Below are 25,895 nucleotides of genomic sequence, written 5' to 3'. Positions count from 1 at the left end.
TCCCCTGTAACTATTCCCCAGGTCTTTGTGTAAATGAGAATGTGTTCTCAGTCAACTTACCTGGATAAATTACATTTAAAAAAATGTAATTATGTTTGGAGGAAAAAGGGGGAGGCTTGCAAGCCAAAGAACACCATCCCAACCGTGAAGCACGGGGTGGCAGCATCATCTTTTGGGGGTGCTTTGCTGCAGGAGGGACTGGTGCACTTCACAAAATAGATAACATCATGAGAATGGAAAACTATGTGGATATATTGAAGCAACACCTCAAGACATCAGTCAGGAAGTTTAAGATTGGTCGCAAACGCCAAGCATACTTCAAAAGTTGTGGCAAAATGGCTTAAGGACAACAAAGTCAATGTATTGGAGTGGCCATCACAAAGCCCTGACCTCAATCCCATAGAGAATTTGTAGGCAGTTCTGAAAAGGTGTGTGTGAGCAAGGAGGCCTACAAACCTGACTCAATTACACCAGCTCTGTCAGGAGGAATGTTATTGTGGGAAGTTTGTGGAAGGCTACCCGAAAGGTTTGACCCAAGTTAAACAATTTAAAGGCAATGCTACCAAATACTAATTGAGTGTATGTTAATTTATGACCCACTGGAATAAATCATTTTCTCTAATATTATTCTGACATTTCACATTCTTAAAATAAAGTGGTGATCCTAACTGACCTAAGAGAGGGAATATTTGCTAGGATGAAATGTCAGGAATTGTGAAAAACTGAGTTTAAATGTATTTGGCTAAGGTGCATGTAAACTTCCCACTTAAACTGTACATGTAATAATGTCTGACTAGTATGGGACTTGATAGACTACAATAAGCACATTAGAAGACAGCTTTATTTCATTTGTAGACTTTTACAAGGTTCAATATGGAATATTCCTGTAAAATATGTGATCACATATTTTGGTATTAAAGTTTGAAAAGATCAGAAAGAACCAATTAAAATGTATCCCCTATTGTAGAGAAAATTGGAAAAATATTTTTCCAAAATACTTTTGCCAACATCTGCTAAACACGTGTATGTGACAATTACATTTGATTTGATTTTGATTTAGCTAGCTTTAGCCCACCATTTAGCTAGCTAGTTAACGTTCTCACCAGTCGTGTAGTCAGACTTGCTAGCTAACATTAGTCCAGCACCAGGGCAAGGATAGTTGGTTAGCTAGAATGTCACCACTTACAAAAGTCTGACTACACGAACGGTGAGCTAATGTTAACAAGCTAGCTAAATATCACCAGGTTACCTAGCTAGTTAGACACCTTGGTTGACTAGTTATCTACATCAGCTAAAGTTGGCTAGCTAGCTCACAAAGGACTTGCGGGCTCAATGTTTCCCCATACATAACACAAACGTTTTTGTTCCATGAGTGCATCTGTACATGACGAATCAAATGACCTGTGAAGTCAGTTATACATATCAGCAGGGATATAAATTAAGCTAGCCCGAGGCTAGAACTTTTCTGACACAGCAGTAAAATACTTAGTAGAACATGTGCCAAACTAGCCTAACACAGCAGTGAAATGTTGCCTTTACAAACATCACATGCCACAGATTTAGGACCTGAATGTAGAAATCATGGTCGGCTGGCCGGTGCCCAAAATCCTTATGTTACATCCCTGCATGTCAGTCACTTCACAGCTAACGGTTTAAACTTTCCTCTTGAGAATTAGAATCAGAAGTACAGTTGTATATGTAACGGATGTGAAACGGCTAGCTTAGTTAGCTGTGGTGCACGCTAAATAGCGTTTCAATCGGTGACGTCACTTTCTCTGAGACCCTGAAGTAGTGGTTCCCCTTGCTCTTTTCTTTTTTTATCTTACAGATGGGCCTACCCGAAACCCAGTGACAACACTCGGGTCTGCAGCTGCCATTTTTCGGTGGGAAAGAAAAAGGGCCCTATATTTACCAGAAAAGGAAGCTCATCCACCATGGCAGAAGTGGAAGATCCAGACTGATGATTGGGAAACAAAAACAAACAATGAGGTATGAGGATTGAGTGTTGATGGACCACTTGGCAAATTGTCCAAGGGGGGTTTGTGTTATGATAAACAATGCATTTTCTGTCCAGATAAAGATGTTGATACGGCATTGAAAAATACCCATCATTGATTAAATGTATCTTTGTTTTTCCAACAGAACATCCTTTGGACCATCTGATGCATGGACATCCTGTGCCGGGGTGATCTGAGCATGAGCGTCCAGTTGTGGAGACTACAGCACATCGAGCCTGTGGACAGATAGGTCAATAACTCATCAGATACGATACAATATTGTGTAAAACATTGAATTTGTAGCTGCATCAAAATTCTGACTTCATGTCCCCTTTACCCCATGTTTTAGACAGGAGGCTTGACCTGCGGAACATCAGGCGCACCCCACGAGAAGCAGTGCACGATCAACACCACACTCAGCAAGGAGATCTGCTGGAAGTGATGTACTCTTTCATTCTGGGGGTAAGATATACAGTACTCGTCAAATGTTTGGACACACCTACTCATTAAAGGGATTTTCTTTATTTGTACTATTTTCTACATTGTAGAATAATAGTGAAGACATCAAAACTATGACATAACACATGGAATCATGTAGTAACCAAAAAAAAGTTAAACAAATCTAAATATATTTTACATTTGAGATTTGTCAAAGTAGCCACTCTTTTCCTTGATGACAGCTTTGCACACGCTTGGCATTCTCTCAACCAGTTTCATTGGTAGTAGTCACCTGGAATGCATTTCAATAAACAGGTGTGCCTTGTTAATTTGTGGAATTTCTTTCCTTCTTAACCTCTCTAGGGTACGTGGGATACTAGCGTCCCATCTGGCCAACATCCAGTGAGGTTGCAGAATGCCAAATTAAATTACAGAAATGCTCATTATAAAAATTCAGAAAACAAAACATATTTTACATAGGTTTAAAGATGAACTTCTTGTTAAACCAACCACAGTGTCATATTTATAAAATGCTTTTCGGCGAAAGCATACCTAGCCCAGAACATAGCCCAGTTGACAAATGATTACAAACAGTAACCAGCCAAGTAGAAGCGTTATAAAACTCAGAAATAGAGATAAAATTAATCCCTTACCTTTGATGATCTTCATATGGTGGCAATCAGAAGACATTAATTTACTCAATAAATGTTCCTTTTGTTCGATGAAGTCTCTTCATATCCAAAAACCTCTTTTTTGTTAGTGCGTTTTCTTCAGTAATCCACAGGCTCAAACTCAGTCAAAACAATCAGACAAAAAATCCAAATTGTATCCGTAAAGTTCATAGAAACATGTCAAACGATGTTTATATTCAATCCTCAGGTTGTTTTTTTAGCCTAAATGATCTATAATATTTCAACCGGACAATGACATCGTCAATATAAAAGGTAAACAAGAAATGCACATGCGCCTGAAAAAGCTCTTTGACACGTTAGGGTCCACTCGTTCATACTGATCTTACTCCCTCATTTATAAGAATAGAAGCCTGAAACAATTTCTAAACACTGTTGACATCTAGTGGAAAGCATAGGAACTGCAAATGGAGTCCTAAATCAATGGATACTGTAATGGCATTGAATAGAAACTACAAAACCAACAAAAAAAACTACTTCCTGAATGGATTTCTCAGGTTTTCGCCTGCTAAATCAGTTCTGTTATACTCACAGACACTATTTTAACAGTTTTGGAAGAGTGTTTTTAGAGTGTTTTCTATCCAAATCTACCAGTTATATGCATATCATATATTCTGGGCCCGAGTAGCAGGCTGTGTAATTTGGGCATGATTTTCATCCAAAACTCAGAATGCTGCCCCCTACCCTAGAGAGTTTAATGCATTTGAGCCAATCAGTTGTGTTGTGACAAGGTAGGGGTGGTATACAGAAGATAGACCAAGTCCATATTATGGCTAGAATGAAAAGGAAGAGCCAGAGTTACCTCTGCTGCAGAGGATAAATTCATTAGAGTTAACTGCACCTCAGATTCCAGCCCAAATAAATGCTTCACGGAGTTCATGTAAGAGACACATCTCAACATCAACTGTTCAGAGGAGACTGTCAGAATCAGGCCTTCATGATTGAATTATTGCAAAGAAACCACTACTAAAGGAAACCAATAATAATAAGAGAATTGCTTGGGTCAAGAAACACGAGCAATGGACATTACACCGGTGGAAGTCAAAATTTGAGATGGTTTGGGATGAGTTGGACCGCAGAGTGAAGGAAAAGCAGCCAACAAGTGCTCAGAATATTTGGGAAATCCTTCAAGGCTGTTGGAAAAGCATTCCTCATGAAGCTGGTGGAGAGAATGCCAAAAGTGTGCAAAGCTGTCATCAAGGTAAAGAGTGGCTACTTTGAAGAATCTAAAAAAGTATTAACACATTGTTGGTTTCTACATGATTCCATATGTGTTATGGAATCACAGTTGTGATGTCTTCACTATTATTCTACAATGTAGAACATTGTAAAAATAAAGAAAACCCTTGAAGGAGTAGGTAGCCTAGTGGTAAGAGCATTGGTCTTGTAACCGGAAGGTTGCAAGTTCAAACCCTTGAGCTGACAAAGTATAAATCTGTCGTTCTGCCCCTGAACAGGAAGTTAACCCACTGTTCCTAGGCCGTCATTGAAAATAAGAATTGGTTCTTAACTGACTTACCTAGTTAAATAAAGGTAAAATAAATAAAAAGGTTTATCCAAACTTTTGACTGGTACTGTAATTTAAACATCACAGATATACATCCCCAATGTGCCCATGATAACATGCAATGTGAATCGTGTTGTACTACTGAATGAAACTGAAACTTGCTACTTGCCTTCAGCAAGATGTACATTCCCAATGTGCCCATGATAACATGCAATGTGAATCGTGTTGTACTACTGAATGAAACTGAAACTTGCTACTTGCCTTCAGCAAGATGTACATTCCCAATGTGCCCATGATAACATGCAATGTGAATCGTGTTGTACTACTGAATGAAACTGAAACTTGCTACTTGCCTTCAGCAAGATGTACATTCCCAATGTGCCCATGATAACATGCAATGTGAATCGTGTTGTACTACTGAATGAAACTGAAACTTGCTACTTGCCTTCAGCAAGATGTACATTCCCAATGTGCCCATGATAACATGCAATGTGAATCGTGTTGTACTACTGAATGAAACTGAAACTTGCTACTTGCCTTCAGCAAGATGTACATTCCCAATGTGCCCATGATAACATGCAATGTGAATCGTGTTGTACTACTGAATGAAACTGAAACTTGCTACTTGCCTTCAGCAAGATGTACATTCCCAATGTGCCCATGATAACATGCAATGTGAATCGTGTTGTACTACTGAATGAAACTGAAACTTGCTACTTGCCTTCAGCAAGATGTACATTCCCAATGTGCCCATGATAACATGCAATGTGAATCGTGTTGTACTACTGAATGAAACTGAAACTTGCTACTTGCCTTCAGCAAGATGTACATTCCCAATGTGCCCATGATAACATGCAATGTGAATCGTGTTGTACTACTGAATGAAACTGAAACTTGCTACTTGCCTTCAGCAAGATGTACATTCCCAATGTGCCCATGATAACATGCAATGTGAATCGTGTTGTACTACTGAATGAAACTGAAACTTGCTACTTGCCTTCAGCAAGATGTACATTCCCAATGTGCCCATGATAACATGCAATGTGAATCGTGTTGTACTACTGAATGAAACTGAAACTTGCTACTTGCCTTCAGCAAGATGTACATTCCCAATGTGCCCATGATAACATGCAATGTGAATCGTGTTGTACTACTGAATGAAACTGAAACTTGCTACTTGCCTTCAGCAAGATGTACATTCCCAATGTGCCCATGATAACATGCAATGTGAATCGTGTTGTACTACTGAATGAAACTGAAACTTGCTACTTGCCTTCAGCAAGATGTACATTCCCAATGTGCCCATGATAACATGCAATGTGAATCGTGTTGTACTACTGAATGAAACTGAAACTTGCTACTTGCCTTCAGCAAGATGTACATTCCCAATGTGCCCATGATAACATGCAATGTGAATCGTGTTGTACTACTGAATGAAACTGAAACTTGCTACTTGCCTTCAGCAAGATGTACATTCCCAATGTGCCCATGATAACATGCAATGTGAATCGTGTTGTACTACTGAATGAAACTGAAACTTGCTACTTGCCTTCAGCAAGATGTACATTCCCAATGTGCCCATGATAACATGCAATGTGAATCGTGTTGTACTACTGAATGAAACTGAAACTTGCTACTTGCCTTCAGCAAGATGTACATTCCCAATGTGCCCATGATAACATGCAATGTGAATCGTGTTGTACTACTGAATGAAACTGAAACTTGCTACTTGCCTTCAGCAAGATGTACATTCCCAATGTGCCCATGATAACATGCAATGTGAATCGTGTTGTACTACTGAATGAAACTGAAACTTGCTACTTGCCTTCAGCAAGATGTACATTCCCAATGTGCCCATGATAACATGCAATGTGAATCGTGTTGTACTACTGAATGAAACTGAAACTTGCTACTTGCCTTCAGCAAGATGTGACATTCCCAATGTGCCCATGATAACATGCAATGTGAATCGTGTTGTACTACTGAATGAAACTGAAACTTGCTACTTGCCTTCAGCAAGATGTACATTCCCAATGTGCCCATGATAACATGCAATGTGAATCGTGTTGTACTACTGAATGAAACTGAAACTTGCTACTTGCCTTCAGCAAGATGTACATTCCCAATGTGCCCATGATAACATGCAATGTGAATCGATGTTTCCCAATGTACTACTGAATGAATGAAACTGAAACTTGCTACTTGCCTTCAGCAAGATGTACATTCCCAATGTGCCCATGATAACATGCAATGTGAATCGTGTTGTACTACTGAATGAAACTGAAACTTGCTACTTGCCTTCAGCAAGATGTACATTCCCAATGTGCCCATGATAACATGCAATGTGAATCGTGTTGTACTACTGAATGAAACTGAAACTTGCTACTTGCCTTCAGCAAGATGTACATTCCCAATGTGCCCATGATAACATGCAATGTGAATCGTGTTGTACTACTGAATGAAACTGAAACTTGCTACTTGCCTTCAGCAAGATGTACATTCCCAATGTGCCCATGATAACATGCAATGTGAATCGTGTTGTACTACTGAATGAAACTGAAACTTGCTACTTGCCTTCAGCAAGATGTACATTCCCACTGTGCCCATGATAAAGTTTTGAGCAAAGCTTGTATATATTATAACCTATTCTGGGAGCCTTGTGTGTGTGTTTGAACTAAGTGGAATATTTTTGGACCATTCACTTCCCGAAAACAGGTACTGACAGGAGGAGCAATATGAGTCTGCTAGAGGCTGTCATGCTCGATGGGGTGTGTGATGGAAGCTTTGGGGTTCCACACAACGAAGAAGCAGGTGTCCATTCCAGGGATGTGGAGCTGACCTTGAACCTGGTGCCAGTAAGGATGGTCTTCACGGATAAAATCCTTTGACTTCACTGCCTCTTCAATGGTAAGGTCCCTTGCACCATAGGTACACTTGACCTCCATCACTGCTGTGGAGTTCACCAGACCATCTGGTGGGGCACCCAGGATCCCAGATCCTGTGACCCAAAGCCCTGAATCCTGCACATGCATCCCTAAAGCCATGTTGAATGCCTTGATGCCCTCCTTTTTGTTATCTGAGCCCCACATTACAGACAAAACCCCTTCCAAAGACTGAGACTTTTTAGCAGCGATGGAGTAACGCTCTTGGCACTAACCACAGATTCATACTTGCTGGCCGTCGACCTCCTCCTCATTGTGTGCCAGTTGCGGTTGGTGCGCTGTCCAACTGTTGCCTGCCGTATAGCCTCCTACTGCTCCACTGAGAGCGCCATGACAGCCAGGATGCCTGCATGCCCCAGGTGCTCTTGAACAATGTCTGGTACAGAAAGGGATAACAAGGAGGGTAGCAGTTGTTCTGGCTCAGGTTCAATGAGATATGCCATTCCACTGAACCTGCCCCAGAGACGGTTCCTTAGCCACTGAAGATCCTCCTCTGTGGGCTCTCAGGACAGAGGGTTGTAGTCTTTGGCCAGGTACAGGTCCTCCATTGACGGCACCTGGTTGGGCACGGCTGGCTTCCTCCACTCGCATTCCACATCCATATGGCCGATATTGTGAACCGCCAAAATAGCTGCATGGCTACCTGTATGAGTTCCACGGAGGCATTCTCATGTGGTAGAGAGAATCCCCTGGTCACCTATAGAGACCTGGCAAGGGGAAGGATGTGCCACATGCCTTTCAATGTGTGACTTTGAACACATTACCGTTAATTGGTAAGAAATGTGCTATATAAATTAAGTTTGATTTGATTGATTACATTACAGATGTAGAATATTGAATAAACTGTCATTTTCAAGAGAACAAGTGCAGTTTTTCCATAAATGTATAATTGGTAACTTTGTCACGGCTTCAATAAGTAGTGAGTGCAGGAGTCAGGCGCAGAGAGCAGGGTAGTTCAAAAGATGTGGATCTTTAATATTCCAACAAAACCAGAGAGACGGTCACGCCACACACACAAGGGCGCGTAAAGTCCCAGTCCAAACAAACAGGACGAAACTGATCGGAAAAAACCACAGGAATAATCAAACACCATAAACAGAAAAACAAGCCCGCACAAAAGCCGGCGGGCCTACTGGGTTTAAATAGCCCACAATCAAAACCTAAACACGAAACAGGTGCAACAAATCAGACACAACTAAATGAAACAGAAAAGGGGATCGGTGGCAGCTAGTAGGCCGGCGACGACGACCGCCGAGCGCCGCCCGAACAGTAAGAGGCACCATCTTCGGCGGGATTCGTGACAAACTTGGGATTTTAACACTTGACTTATCAAACATATAGTGGGAAGGATTCTATAAAGCAAGATTGTGTGAATGCATGTACCACTCCGAATAAATAAATGCTTTGCCTTTGAAGATTTGTCTCTGGTCATGAAACTACAATACAGGCTGTATGTCTAAACAAAATCAATTCTGAATGTCAATAGATTTTTTTGATTCATTCTCATTAATGACAACACTCTGGTATCCATATCCTCTGGTTAATGATTATATAATTTATTAAAAATGTTGATAGCCGTATTCAACACATTGTGTTGCTAAGATGCTCAAACTGAACTTAATAGCTACACTCACCTACACAGGATAAACTTTATCCCTCATTCTGGCCCTGACCAAATCGTTAAGTTGCCCCTCACTTTAGCTGCACTTCTCCACAGGAGTAGACTTATAGTGGTCTTCTCCCTTTTTAAAGCTCTTATGCTCATCCTTGAAAATTGTCTTAAGGTCTGAAGTAGACATGGTTTACAAACAATCATCTAGGCTATTTTGTTTGTCTACTGCTCTGCTAACTAGCTAGCTAACGTGTAGTTTGTGGCTAGCTAAGACAGAGAAAGAGGACGCAAGAAGTTTAACACTTTATTCAATTAATTTCAATACAGCACATGGATTCATCATGGATTGGGTACAGGTCTCTGATCTGGTGGTGAACGTCAGCTGAAGTGCAGGAGCTTCCTGCAGGAATTTGTAGTCTTGCTGAGGTATTTTCTGTTGCTAATTAGCATTTTGACATTTGAGTAAATTGAGGCGAATATATTGATCAAACTTACCTTGTCCGAGAGAGAATTACACGGTTATCAAAACGTCACATCAATGTAAGCCTACACCAAAGTTAATTTGAAATGTTTGTAAAATTCACAATGTGAAAAATGAATGGCGGAAAAATCATTGGAACCATTTCCGTGTTGTTATGGGTACTGTGGCGGACTATATGGCCAACCGGTGGCTTCAAAGCCTCTCATCAGCAATCCAGGGTTTATATACATCATTGGTCAATGACATTCAAATCAGCATTGGAAAAAAGCACGAGTTTAAGTTTGTTCTACCTGAGCAAGTCTGACCACAAGTCAAAGACCACTATGATGACACACCAAATGCATTTGATCGATCCTTTTTTGTCTTCTTCTAATGTAATCCAAAAGTAACTGAAAGTAATCAGATTACATTACTGAGTTTGGGTAATCCAAAAGTTACATTACTGATTCAAATGTTGTAGAGGTAACTAGTAACTGTTACATTTAGAAAGTTACCTACCCAACACTGTTGGTTTAATCAGTCTATAGACAAGGTATGACAGCAATCAATGCTTTGGTTTTGTTTCCCTGGCACTGTTTCCACATGCTAACATTTTAACATGCCAAATCATGAGACCGATTTTAACATTGTTTGTGCGTCATGTCCAATTAATCCCTAAGTACAATATCTCAAATTGATTGTGAAGCTCAACAAAGTCACTTATAGATGATTTGAACACAAATGCTCAAATGTTAGTACGTGAAAACAGTGCCAGGTAAACTAAACCAAAGCATAGATTGCTGTCATACCTTGTCCATAGACTGCTTACAGGTTAAAGAAACCAATATTTCATTTTTTTATTTGGGTGAACTATCCCTTTAACCCATGTTGTGCAGATCCCCCTTCCATCTTAAATTAGGAATTTAAAAAGAGAGAAGGTATAGCCTATACTTTACTTACTTAATTCCCCGACCTGCTGTTTTTATTTAATTTATTACTATACATAAAAATATACTTCAGGTATTGTTTTATAATGGAACATATCCCTCTGCTATGTTTGATTTTTTTTATATACAGCGTTTTAACTGTTTTAGCAACAGATGAGTGAGAAAGCAGTCAACCACTGCCATAAAAGGACAACTTGGCAGGACGTCAAAGTAAACTGTATTATTTGTGCATGATGCTTTATATTATGTATTTTCCTGTTTATAAAACGGAAGAGGATTATAACAACTTTACAAGTGCACACAGCTGGCCGGTGCTTACATTACAAGTTTGGAGGTTTCAGCATCTAAACTACTGAGTTTTCCTGAGTTTGTCTTTTTTCCTCGCCTCACAGATGATGATTCATTAAGAAATCAGCCAACCAGTGGAGGCTGCTGAGGGGAGGACGGCTGATAATAATAGTTGGAATTGAGCGAATGGAATGGCATCAAACACATGGAAAGCATATGATTGATTTATTTGATACCATTCCACTGATTCCGCTCCAGCCATTACCACGAGCCCGTCCTCCCCAATTAAGGTGCCACCAACCTCCTGTGAGGCCATCGTGTCCAAAAGCAGCCTATAGCCTAGGTAATAATAATAACATGGGGGGTGCTTATATTTGTCCTGTTACACACTTGTACAATGTGTTTTTTTGTGTATCCCAACTCCACCTGAGACACCCACAGGGAGTGGGATCACGACCAGGGTCACCATTGTCCAGTGTCTCTGGAGAAATTTGGGTTAAGTGCCTTGCTCATGGGCACCGTGACAGGTTTTCACCTTGTCAGCTCTGGGATCTGAACCAGTGACCTTTCAGTTACTGGTCTAACGCTCTAACCTTGAGGCTATGTAGTCTCTCTCAAGCGTTTATCCCATACACTCATCTGATATTGGAGGGTGCTATTGCAGCCCATTCCGTTAATTGACCAATAACAAAATACGGAGGCACAACTTTCAGTAGGGACGGTGGGAATATGTCCCCCCCACATTCTGAAATTGCATTTTTGTCCCCCCCCCCAGTTTTATCATTGGAATGTGATACAAAATGAGGCGACGGTGTGCTTCAGGACCATGAGGACGCCTCTGAGCGGTGTTTGGAGTGTTTATCCGACTGGATAAACATTTATTTTGAATATTATGTCCCCTCCACCTTTAAAACCAAAGTTGCGCCCCAGACAAAATATATAGACATAAAGTCCGCTATAAGTGACAAATATTTAACATTTAAATATAATAGCTGGGGTAAATGCAAAAATGGAAATAATGCGGTCAATGAGCATATAGTCTACCTACAGTAGGCTATTTTTTCTAGGTTGTTTTGTGGACATCAAAAACTTGTCCTACACTACTCTGTTGGTTTGGTTAGTGGGGAGATGGCTCTTAGACAATTATAGTGTAACCTATAAGAAGTATTTATATTTTAAACAATCAATTGAGTAGCAAAACATTTACATTTGATAGAGAAATGGGCTACAGAGGTCACTATAAATATTGCATCGACAGGGACAGTGTTAGACACTATATAAATATTTTACCTCCAAAAGAGGTCAGAGCAACCCTGACAAGAAGGGTTCCAGATTTGGTTAAAGATAGTATCATACAGCATGTCAAACCCTAGCCTATGGACCTGGCATTCCCAGGAACAAAATAAAGACATTTGGCAACACCTAATGGTGAGAAAGAGAATCGTGTGCTTTTTTTTGCCTGACTTGTGAATTATATACATTTTTTAATAGTTTACTTATTCACACACACTTTAATACGGAAGTCCAGAACAGACATGAATAAAAAAGATCACAACATAACAAAAGTTCTCGTGATCACGACATAATTTTCTCACGGTCAAGACATAACAAAGGTTGTAATGTCGAGATTAAAAACATAACTTGTATTCAAAGAAAAATCTCAAAACGTATTTGATTTTACTCAAGACTTCTAAGGATTGGTCTTAGTGCACTTCCCCTGTACCTGACAAACACTCAGAGATTCTGTTCAATCCAACTTGCACACAATCGAAACACCCTATAAATAGGAGTGATTTTATAATTGCTACGCTAAGGGATGACACATTTCATGCTAAGATCATGCTTTAATTTGTGTTTGGAGCTCATTATCAGTTTATAAGTTAGAATGTTTGCAAGCTAAATGTCCTTACCTTGAGCTAAGAGCTTGTGAAAGAGCTAAGTAAGACCTGGTGGGGCATTTAAGCTCTGAACAATGCCTGACAGGCAGCTCTGTCTCTCAGGCTGTGTGCCACCCCCAAGACCACAGCCAAATCGCATGCAAGCAATGCAGCTAACTTGGCTAGTCTTGTGAGTGAGTGAGCTAGTTAGCTAGTTAGGTAGGTAGTTGTGTTACCTAGATAGCTAACTAGCTTGTTTATTATCAATGCTTTTTTTTAGCTTGCGTAACTGATATGTGTATAATTATAAGGGACACTTCATGTTTTATGGATAATATTTGCTTAAATGCCCTTCAAGCACAGCCACAGGGCTCTTTGATAAGGTGGTTATCGTGCATCTGATGGCGCCAAAGTTGATGGCTATTTTGTTAGTTTGTAACTAGTTTTTGTACATAATGTTGCTGCTACCGTCTCTTATGATCTAAAATAACTTCCGGACATCAGAACAGTGATTACTTACCCCAAACTGGAAGAAGCTTTTTCCTTTAGCAAGTCTGAAGAGAAGGATATACTGCTTTCCCGGGAACAGGCCCAAATCCGGATCATTTGCGTCAAGAAAAGATGGAGGAAAAGGGGGCGTAGGTCGGGCTGCCTTCTGAGAATCCGTAGGCGAGTGAGTAAACTCCCACTGCCATCTGTTCTACTGGCTAACATACAATCATTGGAAAATACAATTGATGACCTACGATTAAGATTATCCTACCAACGGGACATTAAAACTGTAATATCTTATGTTTCACCGAGTCATGGCTGAAGACGACACAGATAATATAGAGCTGGCGGGATTTTCCATGCACCGGCAGAACAGTGAAGCTGTGTCTGGTAAGACGAGGGGTGGGGGTGTGTCTTTTATTAAAATATATATATACATATTTATATTATATTGTTTTTTTTCTCCCCAATTTCGTGGTATCCAATTGGTAGTTACAGTCTTGTCCCATTGCTGCAACTCCCAAACGGACTCTGGAGAGGTGAAGGCCAAGAGCTGTGCGTCCTCCGAAACACAACCCAGCCAAACCGCACTGCTTCTTGACACATTGCCCACTTAACCCGGAAGCCAGCCGCACCAATGTGTCAGAGGAAACACCATACACCTGGTGACCGTGTCAGTGGGCATTGCGCCCGGCCCGCCACAGGAGTTGCTAGTGCGCGATGGGACAAGAACATCCCTGCCGGCCAAACCCTCCCCTAATCTTTGTTCTGGGATTTTTGCTCACCGTTCTTGTGATCATTTTGACACCACGGGGTGAGATCTTGCGTGGAGCCCCAGATCGAGGGAGATTATCAGTGGTCTTGTAGGTCTTCCATTTCCTAATAATTGCTCCCACAGTTGATTTCTTCAACCCAAGCTGCTTACCTATTGCAGATTCAGTCTTCCCAGCCTGGTGCAGGTCTACACTTTTGTTTCTGGTGTCCTTTGACAGCTCGTTGGTCTTGGAGTGTGACTGTTTGAGGTTGTGGACAGGTGTCTTTTATACTGATAACAAGTTCAAACAGGTGCCATTAATAAAGGTATCGAGTGGAGGACACAGGCACCTCTTAAAGAAGAAGTTACAGGTCTGTGAGAGCCAGAAATCTTGCTTGTTTGTAGGTGACCAAATACTTATTTTCCACCATAATTTGCAAATAAATTCATTAAAAATCCTACAATGTGATTTTCTGGATTTTTTTTTTCATTTTGTCTGTCATAGTTGAAGTGTACCTATGATGAAAATTACAGGCCTCTCTCATCTTTTTAAGTGGGAGAACTTGCACAATTGGTGGCTGACTAAATACTTTTTTTGCCCCACTGTAAATAAGTCTTGATCTTGACATAATGAGGGAATATCTGTTTTTATTCATATGGCCTCTCTGGACTTCTGTACTTTTATGTTATTGTTTTTCTACAGGCATATTGTTTTTCAGTATTGTTGCAAGCTGCTGCACAAGGATGGTATATACGAAAACCATCATAATTATTTTCCTTCAAAACGATCAGGTTTGGCTCATTCTGACATGTCTTTATTTATTGTTCTTGTTATATTTATTGTTTTTGTTCTATTTCTTGTTGATTGATATTGCTGCATAGTTGGAAATAGACACATAAGCATTGCACTGCACCACGAAAATATCTACAAAGCTTTGTACACGACCAATACATTTTATTTGATTTTGTGTCGGTTATTTCTTGCATATGTTTTATGAATTTCTGATATATATTTTTTTGGTGGGGGGTTATTTCTCTGGTCCACGCGCATGAGCAGGATGAATAGAGACGCCTCTGACTGCAGTGTGCAGTTCCCGGCTGTGCTCAATGTGGGCGGAGTCAAACGCGTTTAACCCGAACCCTTCCCGTCTCTTTCAAGATCACCCAAGTTGAGGTAAACGTCGAAGGCATCAACGTCAGCGAATCTTAATCGAACCTAACCTACATGGATAAAAATATCAACCATGGAAGTAAGTGAGACTGTCGTTATGCACGTTGTAATATTCATGTTATACCAGTGCAGTGATATATTTGTATATGACCAACTATCACACCGATGTTAGCATAGAGTTAATTAGCACCCATTTGCACCTGAGCTAGCTAATTGCTCACAATGAGGGAATCTTATTTGGTCAAGTTTTACATGTACAGTTATGTAATCGATTTGATCGTTGATTTTCTGTGTTTCTTCAATGTATGCCTTATTGTGTTTGGCTGGCTCTAAATGTGTGTCGTTGATGCCATTCCCTTAGGTACACAGCAAGTCTACACAGCATACACATAATATGTACAATAATGAAATCACCTGGTCCCAACATACATGGCAAGTCAAGAAACGTCTTTGTAACTTGTTCAAATAAATACAATTAAGTTAAACACATTTTACGAAAACATTCGCATTGCTTTGAAACAGTGTCCAAGGAAATATCTTTGGCATGTGAGTGCATTGATGTGAGAAATTGGGTTTGCAGTCGAAAATACATTTTCGGGTTCAACAACACCCATAATGATGTGAAAAATACTTGGGCTAATTCAGTTCCAGCTGTGTACAAAAATGTTATGCATGCTGGAGCATAAAAAGCTGTTGAATTGTACTTTTTCTTTACTTCCACATACACTGTTCACAGAAACATTGCTCGGACCTTGGACCTTGGATAACTTTTGGTGTGGATGATCAGGTTAGATATCCCTTTAAATGATTCCACTGAACTGTACCATTTGATTGTCATTCCTTTATTGACAATTGTACCTTCTTCACACCACAGGATCTACCAAAGCAAGGTTTCTCAAACAACTGTGGGGGTTTTGTTTTGATGGTAAGATGCTGGCTATTCAGTATATTATATTAGTCCTATTTTCTGTTATAACATATGAAAATATATTCTTATTTCTGTGCTTGTAGCATGCAAAGCACACTTGTTATTTCTCATACTACTTTTTCTTTATTATTCTTGACTCTTTTTTTTAACCTATTTCCTACAGTTTTTACACGACATACAATTCATACATCAAACTCCTGCAGAGCTGGATGCTGATGTGACATACTGTGACTTCTTGGCGGGGTGGTGTGTGTGTCTTCTACATCCTGAAATATATTCCTGGGGGGTGGTGGTATTATTATTTACTATTATCATTATTGTTGTTATTACTATCAAACTTAACAACCTACTATTTCTTAACTTACAGTATGCTCTGTACATTGCAATGGAAGCACAGTGTGATTTCACTGAGGTATGTATAAATTATGAAATTCTCATCACTAGTGGATATGTTTTTTGGGATCCCCATCCGACTGTGATTTTCTTTTTCAAAGGAAAACATGCAGCAAATTATGCGACGGTGGTGCCTTGTTCTGCAGAACTTTCCCATGCCGTAAGTCTTGAACATTATAAAAACTTTTTAATTTGCATCCTTAAAATCACTTGTTTCACTAGCCAGACTGACCTGAATATATTTTCATATTGAATGTATGTCATTCACTCACTAAGGTCTGAAGAAGAGAGGTTGAAAGATTGAAAAAGGTGGCGAAAACAAAACACATTACAGGTAGGTGTCATATGATGAGTGGTATAGTCTTAAACCAATGTTTAATGTCTTAAACCCTCCCTCCAATATATTTCAGGTTGATGTAGAAGATGTCCACCCCCCCAAGCATGTCACATCAGCATCCAGCTCTACAGGATCAGGTACTGTATTGGCTATTAGCAGAAGTAAGATGCATTCTTGTACACGCATCCCTAGAGGTTCCCTTACATTACTTAATGACCACAATCTGTTTTCTTTCTAGATGATACTGAAAACAAAATGCACGGACAACTGGGAGCTATGAACTGGCTATGTAGTCTACTGTATGTAAGGCTTGATGCATGGCAAGATATAATAGTTGTGATGACTTGTTGAGTAGTTATAGATATCACTGAACACCCCTTTAGTAATAGTGTTTTTGTTTGCATGGTGGTATTGTGAAAGTGGGGTGTAATTTGTCTTGATCACCCAATGAGGCACTGCTCTTAATATTTTTTCTTCAAGGAAGCAGATGTTATTCTAAGGGGCACCTTAGAGGCAGCAAGGTGGTGTGAACTCAACATATAAAGGCATTGTTTCCTTCCATAGTGTAATTGGGATGGAAGGGGAAGACCGCATTACAACCCTTAAAGAACTACGGTTGTATGATGGCCAGGATGAAGAGGAAAATATTCTCCTCAAGGAACCATTCATGTTACAGAGATTATGATATGTTCTATGTGGAGGCAGTTGACAACAAGAAAATTACTGTCTTTGCCTCTTGAGGAGCAGGAGTGAAGCCATTTTTGAGGAGTGGTCAAACCTTGTTTTTGTCTGCTGTTTTAATTGTGTTATGTGGTTTCGTAAAGATGACGTAGAAGTCACCCGAGTCTCTGATCTCTTTACTGGAGCTGGTATAACTTAATGTACAAAGCACATTCAGCTTGTCTATATGGTATAGTCTGTCTCCATTCTCATGAGGAAAGTAAATAGCATCAGGATAGGTAGTGTGTGTGTTCAATTAAATAATATAATTACAAAGTTATAACACTTATCAATGCAATTTTAACAGTATATGACATACATAACAAGTCTGTTCACTGCAACAATATCAGTAGCTTGTCTCAAATATAGCATGAAGCAAAAAGTGTTACAACACATCTGCTGGTACCACATTAAATAATATTTCTTAAGATCTTTAAAAATGAATTACGTTTGTATTGAACGTGTGCCTTGTGCAAACGTGTGTGTTTCTATTCAGTGTGACTGCCAAACTTCAGATGGACAAAAAAAGGTGGGTGGTGTCAAACTTTTGACTCCGCCCGTATGGAGCCGGGCCTCGATTTGCACACTGCAGTCGGGTACTCGGAGAAATATGCGCAGCTCGTATGCTGCGTTCACAACCAAGTGGGAGGTGGTATTTACCACAAACGACTGGGAAAATACACGATGCGCATCCAACTCGTCTATCATGCCACGTTCAAAACAACTGGGAACTCAAATCTCTGACTTCCGACTTTAGTGAGTTCAAAACAACTGGGAACTCTGGGGGAAAAATTAGCTCCGGCTGGGAGAGATCAATTTGAACGGTCACCCAACTCGGGGAAATCGGGCCTCTTTCTATAGCTTTCTGACGTGAACATTGCTGACTTCATGATTTGACCTTGTATTTTTCCTGAGTTCCCAGTTGTTTTGAATGCGGCGTCATCCTTCCGACTTCTCCCACATGCTGACTTCATGTCACCTACTAAGGAAATTACCTCAATAACAGCATTTTCGGCAGTTACATGTAACAGCAAGACATTCTATATACATACAAAACAATCTATTAATATGATTTTTGAACACTACCAGTTGTTTACAAGCATAATAGACATACTTTTAGTTAATGGTTGACACAGCTTGTTGGCCATCAGCCAATCGGCGTTTCTCAACGCGTTCAAAGCATATGAATGTATTTACGACTTCACCACTGGTAATTACTACCTTTTCTTTTGGTTATGAATGCAGCATTATTGCCTTTGACACATGCGCTTGGACCATTTGTGTGAAAACACTGTAGTGCTTTTTTTGTGGGCGCAACATGGGCTGATCCAAAATACAGTACATTTTGTTTGTTCGATTACTTTGAAGATGTATCCAACCTTTCTTCCTCGAGGTTTATATCTTCATATATAATGTAAATCAATGGTGCACACACTAATCTGTTTGAAAGGTGAAAGGAAGGATTCAACATATATATCTCGCAGGTCTGTGATTGCTCCAATTAATGTATGGTTTGCTCAAAAGGAAGGACATTAAACGTTTTTCATTGGAGCCTGCTGAAAGCTTCTTCACGCCTACTTTACAGAAACTCACCGTCTGCCTCTGATTTGTGGTGATCCATGCAAGGTAACGTAATGCTACTGTGAATTGGGACGCACCTTGTTCTTTGTCTATGTCTAGCCAGCTAGCGGTAAAGTAGGTTACTATTATAACGTTAGTTAGCTATGCATGTCGCCGAAACTGTCTGTTTTTATTGAAATGTGTGTGACCCTACCAAGTGTAACGATGTCACTTTTAATATTCAGCCAAAAATTCAGTTCAGTCATTACTTATTGCTACAGTAACTAATTTATTATGCTGACGTTAGCATAGCCTACGTAGGCTAATCCTGTGTGAAACTAACACTGGCCGGTTAAATTGATTTATTCTCTGTGCCCTCATCCGGGCAGCTGTGTTAATAATAACGGGGTTTTCATCTGTAGGTACACAATGTCCACCTCTGATCCAGTGGTTAGCGCTGCAGGTTCGGTGGTATCGGACCCACAACACTCTCAGAAACTTCTCAAGGCCCTTCGCTCATTTTGGATAGAACAATGCTTCCAAGACGCAGTGTTAGTACTGGAAGGGGAAAAGATTCCAGTCCAGAAAAATATTTTGGCTGCGGCTAGTCCATATATCAGGTAATCAGCTTTTGACATGCCATGGTTTAAAAAAAAATGTTGACAGGGCTAGTTGTGTAACATAGTTTCCCAGCTGTCAAGGGTGTGTCCCACTCTGTGCTTGTAGACTGTCAGTGCCCTTTCCTGTCATTCTGATACAGTATTCTGACATCCCATAGAACAAAGCTGAACTACAACCCTCCAAAGGAAGATGGATCCATGTACACCATTGAGCTCCAGGGAATCTCTGTCACTATCATGAAGCAGATCTTGGACTACATCTTTAGTGGGGAGGTAAGCAGTATGCAAATCTGTAGTAGGCCTACAGTAAAGTGAACACAAGTGGGATGGGTCAGATTACTTAACTGACCAGTACGTGTGATTCTTATACTGGTTTTTAAATTGCCAGTACCGATATTGTCCAGTAGGTTATATGCCTAACTCTTTTGAGAGAATTCATATCTATTTTAGAATTGTATAATATTCAAAAACATTATGATACCTAGAACAATCCTAATGTTACACTTCTCCTTCCATCCCGCTCCTTGTTGTCTGTGTGTAGATCAGTCTGAGTGAGGACACCATTCAGGACATGGTCCAGGCCGCTGACCTGCTGCTCTTGACAGACCTGAAGTCCCTGTGCTGCCAGTTCCTGGAGAGCTGCATTGCTGCAGAGAACTGCATTGGGATCCGTCTTTTCTCTCTACATTACTGCCTTCACCATGTTCACCATGCTGCCACAGACTTCCTTCAGACACATTTCTGTGATGTGGCCGTCACGGAGGAGTTTACGGAGTTACCTCCAGACCGGCTGTGCGAGATCCTGTCGATGGACAAGCTCAACGTGGGCAATGAGAAACATGTCCTGGAGGCTGTGGTGCGCTGGCTTGGCCATGACCTGGAGGAACGGAGGGTGAGGGCCTGTTCTACTGCTAGGGTGGTGGTGGTCCTGCCCTTATTTCTGTCTGTCTGTGTTATTTATTTAACTAGACAAGTCAGTTAAGAACAAATTCTTATTTACAATAAAGGCCTACCCTGGCCAAACCCAGACAACGCTGGGCCAATTGTGCGCCGTCCTATGGGACTCCTAATCACGGCCGGATGTGATACAAACGTCTGCCTAAAGCATGGCTGTAGAATTACTACAATTCTGGTCGAAGACTACTAAATAATTTGAAGGAATGTGTTTTTCGCACACAATTTGCCTATGCATTACTATTGGCCTTTTAGTTTATCCCCTGAGTAACATCTTCTTGGTGTGTCCCCCCCCCTCCCCTCCAGGTGCACATGAAAGAGGTGATGTCATCGGTGTGGTTCCAGGGGCTGGACCAGGGTTACCTGAGGGAGCAGATGTTAGGAGAGCCCTTGATGAGGGAGGTGATCCGGGATTACTGCAACACTCCACTGGGGGGCGCAACACTGCAGGGCGAGGCTCTGTTAGCCGCCTTCAAACCTCGTGGCTACTCTGAGTGCATTGTCACTGTAGGGGGGGAGGAGAGAGTGTGAGTATCTTTTAAGTCTCTTACTCTGGGACGATGTCCAGACATAAATGTCTATGATGTTGAATGTGTACAGTGTCTTCAGAAAGTATTAATACCCCTTAACTTATTCCACATTTTGTTGTGTTACAGCCTGAATTCAACACACAATACCCCATAATAATGACAAAGTGAAAACATGTTTTTAGAAATGTTAGCAAGTTCATGGAAAATGAATACAGAAATAACTTATTTACATAGGTATTCACACCCCTGAGTCAATCGTTTTTTAGAAGCACCTTCGGCAGCGATTACAGCTGTGAGTCTTTCTGAGTAAGTCTCTTAAGAGCTTTCCGCACCTGGATTGCCATTTATTCTTTATCAACATTATTTAAGCTCTGTCAAATTCATCTCCCAGTGTCTGGTGGAAAGCAGACTGAACCAGGTTTTCCTCTAGGATTTTGCCTGTGCTTAGCTCCATTCTGTTTCTTTTTTAAAATCCTGATTAACTCCCCAGGCCTTAACAATTATAAGCATACCCATAACATGATGCAGCCATCACTATGCTTGTAAATATGGAGAGTGGTACTCCTAACACTTTGTTTTCAGGGAAAAAAGTGAATTGCTTTGCCACATTTTTTGCAGTGTTACTTTAGTAATGCATGTTTTGGAATATTTGTATTATGTACAGGCTTCCTCCTTTTCACTCTGTCAATTAGGTTAATATTGTGGAGTAACTACAATGTTGATCCGTCCTCAGTTTTTTTCCTTTCACAGCCATTAATCTCTAACTGTTTAAAAGTCACCATTGGCCTCATGGTGAAATCCCTGAGTGGTTTCCTTCCCCTCTGCCAACTGAGTTAGGAAGGATTCCTGTATCTTTGTTGTGAGTGGGTGTATTGATACACCATGTAAAGTGTAATTAATAACTTCACAATGCTCAAAGGGATATTCAATGTCTTTTTTTATCTACCAATTGGTGCATTGGAGAACCTTCCTTGTCTGTCACTTGTTAAGAACATTTTTACTCCTGAACTTATTTAGTCTTGCCATAACATAGGGGTTGAAATTTCAGCTTCCCATTTTAAATGAATTTATAAAAGTTTCCAAAAACATCATTATACTTTGACATTAAGGGGTATTGTGTGTGTGTGTGTGTAGGACAGTGACAAAAAAAATCTAAATTTAATCAATTTTAAGTTCAGGCTGTAACACAACGAAATGTGGAAAAAGTCAAGGGTGTGAATATTTTCTGAAGGCATTGTATATGACTCATACAATGTGGTCATAACACATGGATTCTCATTTTGCGATATGCTGTGGTTTTGTGCACATGCTTGATAGATAAACAGTTTGTAATGGAAATTCATGCAAAACATTTAGATATCTGCAAGAAGAGAATGTATTAAGGACAGGAAGGGGAAAAACTGAGAATAGTGTGTGGTTGATCTACTGATAGAGCACATGGTGATTGAGGAGACTCTAGACAAGTAAGTAAAGTTGAAGGGGTGTTCTGGTGACACATAGACAGCGGATGAGGTTAGAGAAGGAGCCAGTGTGTCAGAGATAAAAACCAACAGGACTGACCACAATTGACGTCCTGTTATCTGGTTCCTGTTTAGAACGAGGAAGCCGTCAGCCATGATACGTTGCATGTGTCCACTCTACGACCCAAACCGCCAGCTGTGGATCGAGCTGGAACCAATGAGCATTGGGCGAATAGGGCATGGGGTGCTGGCAGCAGGTTGGTATTGGATCCAGACACAGTTTTACTGTTACATATGCACATACTTATACACAGTGCAGTTTTCATGGCAGCTAATGATTAGTTGATGGCTCCAACAATTCTCATGTAAGGCAAACCCAACCTAGTCTTAGTAATCAACAATAGATTAACCCCATTCTTTGTCCTCTCAGAGGGCCATCTCTTTGTGATGGGTGGCATGGATGAAACCAAGACAGTCCTGAGCAGTGGAGAGAAATATGACCCAAACACAAACACTTGGACCCCCATTCCTTCCATGAAACAGGTATTCTACAGTACTACTCCACACAACATTAAAAACTGCAATGTTTTTTTCTTTGCAATCCTTTCAACCTTTTCATTAGCACCATTCAACCCGCTTGGTTCATAGACATTTCAAGTGGTATCATCTGAAGTTCTCACTTCAATTGGTTATGTAGACAAAATAAATGTCTTCCACTGAACTAAAGTGAATATTGTGGTATGTACATACATGACAATTTATTTAATCTATCAAATGTTCCATCTGTCCTTTTTACTTGTATACTCCCACTGGTAGCCATTTGTTTTGTTCTTCTCTACCCTCCTAAAGTGTGTTATTGTTCCAAGTGATGCCACTAGGGGTCAATGTTTCTCAGTATTATTAAGGCTTCTGCCATTTTGTTTGGTCAGGCGAGGCAGAACTTTGGTGTTGCTGAGCTGGATGGGATGATCTATGTGTTGGGAGGAGAGGAAGAGGACATGGAGCTCCTGACTGTGGAGGTGTTCGACCCTCACTACAACACCTGGACTACCCAAACCAGCATGACCATGGTCCGCAAGGTGTGACATGACATGAACATTTCCGGCTTCCAACTGAAATGTATAACAAACACATTCACAAATTGCAAACTTTCCAAATCTCTCACGACTTGCCCAACGATCTCTCCTCTCCTCAGGTTGGCTGCTATGCCACCATGAAAAAGAAGATCTATGCCATGGGTGGTGGGTCATATGGAAAGCTGTACGACTCAGTAGAATCTTATGATCCAAAGACCCAGCAGTGGACTGCAATCTGCCCTTTGAAAGAGAGAAGGTACATAATCAAGTCAGTAGTTTGAATATACAGTATACAGTGGGGCAAAAAAGTATTTAGTCTGCCAACAATTGTGCAAGTTCTCCCACTTAAAAAGATGAGAGGCCTGTAATTTTCATCATAGGTACACTTCAACTATGACAGACAAAATGAGAGAAAAAAAATCCAGAAAATCACATTGTAGGATTTTTAATGAATTTATTTGCAAATTATGGTGGAAAATAAGTATTTGGTCACCTACAAAAAAGCAAGATTTCTGGCTCTCACAGACCTGTAACTTCTTCTTTAAGAGGCTCCTCTGTCCTCCACTCGTTGCCTATATTAATGGCACCTGTTTGAACTTGTTATCAGTATAAAAGACACCTGTCCACAACCTCAAACAGTCACACTCCAAACTCCACTATGGCCAAGACCAACGAGCTGTCAAAGGACACCAGAAACAAAATTGTATACATGCACCAGGCTGGGAAGACTGAATCTTCAATAGGTAAGCAGCTTGGTTTGAAGAAATCAACTGTGGGAGCAATTATTAGGAAATGGAAGACATACAAGACCACTGATAATCTCCCTCGATCTGGGGCTCCACGCAAGATCTCACCCCGTGGTGTCAAAATGATCACAAGAACGGTGAGCAAAAATCCCAGAACCACACGGGGGGACCTAGTGAATGACCTGCAAAGAGCTGGGACCAAAGCAACAAAGCCTACCATCAGTAACACACTACGCCGCCAGGGACTCAAATCCTGCAGTGCCAGACATGTCCCCCTGCTTAAGCCAGTACATGTCCAGGCCCGTCTGAAGTTTGCTAGAGAGCATTTGGATGATCCAGAAGAAGATTGGGACTAATGTCAGATGAAACCAAAATATAACTTTTTGGTAAAAACTCAACTCGTTGTGTTTGGAGGACAAAGAATGCTGAGTTGCATCCAAAGAACACCATACCTACTGTGAAGCATGGGGGTGGAAACATCATGCTTTGGGGCTGTTTTTCTGCAAAGGGACCAGGACGACTGATCCGTGTAAAGGAAAGAATGAAATCGTGAGATTTTGAGTGAAAACCTCCTTCCATAAGCAAGGGCATTGAAGATGAAACGTGGCTGGGTCTTTCAGCATGACAATGATCCCAAACACACCGCCCGGGCAACGAAGGAGTGGCATCGTAAGAAGCATTTCAAGGTCCTGGAGTGGCATAGCCAGTCTCCAGATCTCACCCCCATAGAAAATCTTTGGAGGGAGTTGAAAGTCTGTGTTGCCCCAAAACATCACTGCTCTAGAGGAGCTCTGCATGGAGGAATGGGCCAAAATACCAGCAACCGTGTGTGAAAACCTTGTGAAGACTTACAGAAAACATTTGACCTCTGTCATTGCAACAGGGTATATAACAAACTATTGAGAAACTTTTGTTATTGACTAAATACTTATTTTCCACCATAATTTGCAAATAAATTCATTAGAAATCCTAAAATGTGATTTTCTGGATTTTCTTTTTCTCATTTAGTTTGTTATAGTTGAAGTGTACCTATGATGAAAATTACAGGCCTCATCTTTTTAAGTGGGAGAACTTGCACAATTGGTGGCTGATTAAATACTTTTTTGCCCCACTGTATGTAGTGGGGTTGGAAATTGAAACCCTTGATAAAAATGACTATATAAAATAAGTACTGAGCTATATTATATGCCAAAAGTATTTTATACTAATACAATTGCTCAGAGAAATGTATTTTGTTTAACAAGTAATATAGGTTTTCTCTCCCGTTTTCAATTACTTTCAATATCTCACTTTGTGAGGATAACAGCACTGACCCTTTTTCTAAAATGTCTTATGAGTTCGAGAACACATTAGGAGGATCATAGACCATTCCTCCATACAGAATCCTTCCAGATCCT

At 40.5% G+C, this 25,895-nt stretch overlaps 1 protein-coding gene and 1 long non-coding RNA gene across 8 annotated transcripts in view; both read left to right on the top strand.

Moving 5' to 3' along the window:
* Positions 1–217: 217 nt before the first annotated feature.
* Positions 218–8,946, top strand: LOC115108895 (uncharacterized). Its single transcript, XR_003860427.2, has 4 exons — positions 218–1,989; positions 2,143–2,247; positions 2,347–2,459; positions 7,347–8,946. It is a non-coding gene; the product is annotated as an uncharacterized LOC115108895 (long non-coding RNA).
* A 6,146-nt stretch (positions 8,947–15,092) lies between these two features.
* LOC115109336 (gigaxonin-like) overlaps positions 15,093–25,895 on the top strand; it is a 37,733-nt gene continuing 26,930 nt past the window's right edge. Inside the window, exons 1-18 of one of the 7 annotated variants that reach the window (XM_029634126.2) lie at positions 15,093–15,253; positions 15,911–15,961; positions 16,049–16,099; positions 16,266–16,348; positions 16,470–16,514; positions 16,597–16,655; positions 16,772–16,829; positions 16,906–16,969; positions 17,071–17,131; positions 17,397–19,178; positions 19,535–19,732; positions 19,891–20,005; positions 20,274–20,624; positions 20,993–21,213; positions 22,812–22,933; positions 23,107–23,219; positions 23,606–23,755; positions 23,872–24,008. In XM_029634126.2, the coding sequence (XP_029489986.1) occupies positions 19,542–19,732; positions 19,891–20,005; positions 20,274–20,624; positions 20,993–21,213; positions 22,812–22,933; positions 23,107–23,219; positions 23,606–23,755; positions 23,872–24,008 (1,400 nt within the window). In that variant the 5' untranslated portion in view covers positions 15,093–15,253; positions 15,911–15,961; positions 16,049–16,099; ... (6 more) ...; positions 17,397–19,178; positions 19,535–19,541. Of the gene's footprint in view, positions 15,254–15,535; positions 15,962–16,048; positions 16,100–16,265; positions 16,349–16,469; positions 16,515–16,596; positions 16,656–16,771; positions 16,830–16,905; positions 16,970–17,070; positions 19,179–19,534; positions 19,733–19,890; positions 20,006–20,273; positions 20,625–20,992; positions 21,214–22,811; positions 22,934–23,106; positions 23,220–23,605; positions 23,756–23,871; positions 24,009–25,895 lie in introns of all 7 variants that reach the window. The other 6 variants (XM_029634128.2, XM_029634125.2, XM_029634124.2 and 3 more) reach the window with 6 other exon arrangements.

The sequence above is a fragment of the Oncorhynchus nerka genome, linkage group LG25, assembly GCF_034236695.1.
Source record: "Oncorhynchus nerka isolate Pitt River linkage group LG25, Oner_Uvic_2.0, whole genome shotgun sequence".
NCBI lineage: Eukaryota > Metazoa > Chordata > Actinopteri > Salmoniformes > Salmonidae > Oncorhynchus > Oncorhynchus nerka.
Note: the sequence above shows the minus strand (reverse complement) of the source record. Positions and strands in the feature narration are given on the sequence as shown.